We start from the raw sequence: 5,520 nt of genomic DNA, 5'->3' as shown, positions 1-5,520 counted from the left end.
AACGAGTGGGCAGTAGGCACTTGCCTATCATTTATGGATTATTTTTCCTAAGCACTCATTAAGACACCTGAATCACACCTAAGTTACTATGTAAATATACACACTTATACTTATTGCACTCCAAGAATTGTAAAACTTTCCCAAATTAACTACACTTTTTCAAGAAACTAATACCTAAACTCCCGCTTATCAAGTGTCCAATAGGCACTGGGTAGCCAAGCAAATTATTTATTGTCCCGCTATTCAAACGTGATTTATTGTTTCAAAGTACATTAATCTGCCCATTGCGGATCACTGTTTCATCAATAATAAACTTGCAATATTTAAAACAAATGGATGAATATACAGCTTGTATTTCTGTACTATACATAAAAAGAAGTAGCGAACTCCCCATTGAAGAACAATTTTATCCCCCTCAATCAACTACTAGTATATTGCGGCAAAAAAATTTAAAAAAAAAAAAATTCAACTACTAGTATAACTAGGGTGTATATGTGACCACTTACTAGACTTACAATTAGCCACTAATTAATTGCAAGACTCAGATGACTCCTGCGCAGCCATAACTCAAACATGACCATGTGAAATGCATCATAGTCAACAGGGACATCATGCCATTGAAAGTGTTTCTGCACTTCCATTACGTTGCTTTGTAACTTCAAGTAGTTACTGGAGTTTATTTCTTGCAGGAGTACTTTCTTCAGAATTGGGATATCCACGGTGGACATGACCACTGAAAAGCTGTTCCAGTTTATTATATCCGCAAATGGGAGATCATAGTGATCGGCCAAGATAACAGGGACACAACCGTAATATAGAGCATCACCAATTCGAGCTGTATTGACTTCGAAGCCTTTTGCATGGATGCAGAATTTGCTCCCCAGAAGTGCTTCTGAGTATGGCGTTTTTAGCCTGCTTCGGTGGACTGAGATTTCGGCGTCGTTTTTCCACACTTGCACTAGGAACTCGCGTACCCGGGAGTTCATTGCTCCGGCATAAAAGGCAAGTTTTTCCCTGATGAAGATGCCAGCCAATATATTCGAAGATTGTTAGGTTCCATTTCGCACGAAAATCAAGATGCACGGCCAATTTCTGTACTGGGAACTAAGGGAACAGGAAAAAAAAAAAAGAGATAATGGGGTGACTATTTAAGAGCTACCACATATAAGAGAGGCTAGTGTGGATTAACTACGTAGGTATCAGTTAAAGTAGGTTATACATATTACATACGGAGCTTGTTGTTTACTGTAAACATTAGCGAGAAGAAAGGGAAAATCAGAGAAACGATACCCCAAATGCCAAATACTAATTGGACAGAGAAATTTGTTTCTTTAACATCGACATCATGACTAGATAGCATTATAGTACTACAGACTAATTAATGAAAACCATATCTTTTTCCATGTCCAGTTTCTGGCTTGTAATCTGTGTTTAGGCTTTTGATAAAAAAAGAGACCTATATCCGCTGATTTTTTTTTTCTTTTTATCAATCATAGCAAGCACGCTTACCCAAGAAACTGCCAACAATTGAGATGAAGTGACTAAGAAATCTAAAAGGCGATAACATGATGCTAATCCTGAAAGGGAAAATTGATTGAGATTGATACTTCAATTAATGATGAGTACCTTTTTGACGGTGATCGAATAGGGGGGTTTCCTTTCCTAGGCCAAATCTGGGGTACGGATGCATCTTTGTGAGCAACATAACCAGGAAGGAAGTAGCTTGAGGAGCACACGACTTGTATGGCATTCAATTTAACTTCAGTTGCCTTCTCCATTGCAGATCTCCCAACAGAATGGCATGCCACGTAAAAATGATCAGCCCCGCCTGTTCTATTCCAATATGGGTAGTTCTTGCTGATATCTCGAATATAATCTCTGACAAAACCCTGTATTCCACCCACGCCAACTCTCTTGTCATGCCTCAGACTTGCAATGGAAAATGGGAGGTAAAACAGATCAGCTTCCAAAGGATTTTTCGTGATAAAATGGCTCTTGAATAAGGCCTTCTTGAAGTAACTTTCACTAGCATAGTTGCCTCCCGGTTCGTCATTTACCGGTAGCAGCACGTTTGCAAAAGGATCGTTTCGCTTGTGAGGGTAAACAAAAATCTTCAAGCTTTTGTTCATTTCTTTGTATTCTTGCTGGAAGAGAGCTTTGTCATGGAATACGTCGAATTCATCCACGTTATTTCCTGAACCATGCAAGCAAACAAGCATTGATTCGTCGATGGCTTTTTCCTTGAAGAAATGCATTGATTTGAGGTGTGAAACATTTTAAGGTAAATATAAAATAAACTCGATCCGCCATAACCTAGTATCCATGTCGAATGCTACATCCATGCACTGCCATCCGGTCTGGCTTAATTATTATCCTCAGCCAAATTAGCTTTTGCATCCCAATATTCTTTGAGAGCGCCAAATTAATTATTAATTACAACAGCCGGCATAGTATTATAGACAGGATTGTATTCTTGCGTGTATTTAAAAAAAAAAAAAAAAAACAAAGACGGTAGTTGGACACAAATATTTTTCTTTTTTTTTTGGGAAATTTGTTGGTCAATTGAGTAACTTCTGGCGTTTAGGACCTTGAATTAGTCAACACGACATAGGGTACGTATTGGGCCAGCAAGACAAAATGAATTCACGTTTCCATTTTCCTAAAGGGATAGTTTCAGAAACCTCCCCTGAGGTTACTTGCATTTTCACACAGCTCCCCTCAGGTTTAGAAAATTACACCAACCTCCCTTGATGCAGTGAAATGACAAAAATGTCCTTGATTAAATAGATAATCTATACCATGCGATGAAACAAAATAGTGAAATGGAAAAAAAAATTGTCACCACTACCCATCTTGCCACAGATTCACCAACTATTTATAGTTCTCTGTTTCTCTCATTCCTCTTAAGTCCTATCTCTTTTCTCATTTTTCAACATAACCTGTTCCCACCAACCATAATGACAGCAAAGCTATGTCTGCCTCTCTCATTCTCGGTAATTAGAACCTTTTGATTTTTCAACTTTTCTTATGCTTTTCTGATGCTAATGACTTGAAATTGCCAAATAATAAATTGAGGTGAGTAGATTTTATTGTCGAAATAGATAGAGGCGAAGAGGATACTAGTGATAGATTTAAAAGAAAAAAAGAAACTGATGGTTGGAAGGGGAAGAGGTCTAGATGAGGGGCATACAATTTTGCCTTCCATAAAAATAAATTTTCTTGTATATTAACAGCTGCATTTGGGTTTCTTTAATTGATTTGCAATAGTTGATAACAGTTTGCCATGGATATCGAAGTTGGTCTAGATCCCTAGATGTTGATGGAGTATTATTAAATTATATGCTTTGCTATGTAAAAGCATTGCTCTTTGGTATTGGTGGTCGTAGGTTAGGATATTGTTTTATGTTTGGCAAGATGACCTCCAATGCGATTGCAGTTTGGAATTTGAGATTGGTTAATTTTAGGCAAGGAATGAAATAGATGAATTGTAGAAACATTTGGGTATTTGAGGTGACTGTTGTAATTGATTTGCACTGAAAGCATTTGAGCAGAGGTTGAGGATTTTGTGACTGCCCAAATTTTGGGGACTGAGTTGGAGTGAATTTGGGACTCTGTCATACTGTAGAGAGGGATTGAGTTAGGAATGCTTGATTGGTTGCAAAAGTGTATAGGTGACAGGTGATGACTAAATTATGTTTCTTTTTTGTTTTCACAATTTTAATAGAAGGGTAGTTTGGGATTATTGAAAAAGAATCTAGGTTATTGGGCCTAGATGGTTAATGTAATTTTGAATATTTGAGAGGAGCTATCTGTAATTAATAGAAACCTCAGGGGAGGTTTCTGAAATTATCCCATTCCTAAGTGTATTTTTCTAAACCTTATCCCCGCCGTACCTCTTTCTCTTTCAGACTTGTCAAACAACATTTCAAATACTTGAATGAAGATTCTTCATCTGACGCAGACCCGGGAACAACCGCAGGCTTATAGGTTTCTGCTACAACTCTCAGGCGGTAAAAGTCATGATGAGCTTCTTTTTCGTTTACTTCGTCGTACTCCTATTCAATAATCAATTTACTTCGTCATGATGAGCTACTGTTTTTATCATCTTGATCATAAAAGGACCGTGCAACGTACGTACCATGATTTCAAAGCGACGCACACAATTTAATCCAGACGTCGTACTCTAAAAACATCTCATGTTAATTTTAAAAAGTGATTCTTTGACATGAAAACTGCATCGAAAAAGGCATTCTTTTTAAAAAATGGGATTTCGATGGTGCTTTGCCTTTTTACGTACTTTTTTTTTTTTTTTTGTTGAAAAATGTATGTAAAAAGGCAAAGCACCATCGAAATCCCATTTTTGGACCACCTACCGCCGGCATCTAATTGTATATATAGCTAACCTTAATGAAAAATAAAAGGAATGTTGAACCACAAAAGACAAATATAAACAACAAATTAATAAAAGATATAACGACGAGAAGAAAATAGATGAAGAAAAGGATGGGGATATACCTTCATGTCTTCCTTGTTGACGTATCTCCCCAGGCTCAGGCAACTGATCATTTTGATCCTCCTGATCAGGAGCTTCATCCTCGTCATTCGTAGACAAAGACGAAGCTTCAGTTGCTTCGGCCAACTGATCAGCTGGAAGGCTAGTATTGGCGGCTTCTTGAAGAACGCCACGTGAATCACTGTCGTTGACTAACATATAGAACGTCGTCTCACCAAGTAGCACTTGGGCCGGCTCCGAAAAGTGGAGTCTAGGAGCATCAAGCTGCTGCCCTTGTTCATGTGGAATCTTGATCGTAACCGGGGAGGAGAAAGTGCTTGGGGGTGAAGAAATAGAGGAGAGTTGTACTGGAGGCCTGACGTGCAGATGAGTCTCGTTTAGGTGGATACTCAGTATATTTGACGTAGAACTTATGTAAAAGAAAATAAAAACACAAGTTGTGAAAGCTAAGCATGTTGGAACGAAGAAAAACAAGCTCGGGCCTGAATCTTTAAGGCGACGATGCACAAAAGAAGAGCTGAAGAAGGGAATTCTAGGAGCCATGATCGCTACCAAGCTGGCCTGCAGAGATCGAATTCACAATTAGTGAGAGTGACAGAGGAAGAAATTATTGATTAGATGACGATGCCTATCGTTTTATGGTTGGGACCAAAAGTAAATTACTTCTCAGCATGATAGTAATCGTCAGCTAATACGCAGTTTTCTTTTAAATACATACATTTTTTTGTCGGTCTGAAGAAGGCCGAGTCATGCAGATACATGGTGATTATAAAAAGCATTACTCTATTCAATAATCTTCCATTGGCAATTAATTAGTCAATCCCATGATTATCAAGGTTTTTTTTTTTTCGTCTGAAAACCCCATGATTATCAAGTTTGACGAGTAAAGCTGCATAGTACATAGTATAAGATATGAGATCGGGAATTGTCGTGCGCGAAAACTTGCGATGCTCATGCTTTTTTAAGTTTTTGAGAATAAAGTATAGTATGCTGCATGAGGTTGATGT

The 5,520-nt window shown here is 38.0% G+C and overlaps 1 protein-coding gene across 1 annotated transcript; it reads right to left on the bottom strand.

Annotated features, from left to right (window-relative positions):
* Positions 1–297: 297 nt before the first annotated feature.
* Positions 298–5,196, bottom strand: LOC113691745 (probable glycosyltransferase At5g11130). The gene is made up of 3 exons (XM_027210038.2): positions 4,516–5,196; positions 1,627–2,194; positions 298–1,014 (listed from the first exon to the last, which is right to left on the bottom strand). The coding sequence occupies exons 1-3, from the start codon at positions 5,054–5,056 to the stop codon at positions 525–527; spliced, it is 1,599 nt and encodes a 532-aa protein (XP_027065839.2). The 5' UTR covers positions 5,057–5,196; the 3' UTR covers positions 298–524.
* Positions 5,197–5,520: the final 324 nt, after the last annotated feature.

Source organism: Coffea arabica, chromosome 6e (assembly GCF_036785885.1).
Source record: "Coffea arabica cultivar ET-39 chromosome 6e, Coffea Arabica ET-39 HiFi, whole genome shotgun sequence".
Taxonomy (NCBI): domain Eukaryota; kingdom Viridiplantae; phylum Streptophyta; class Magnoliopsida; order Gentianales; family Rubiaceae; genus Coffea; species Coffea arabica.
The sequence above is the reverse complement of the archived record's forward strand: the minus strand, read 5'-3'. Positions and strand labels throughout refer to the sequence as shown.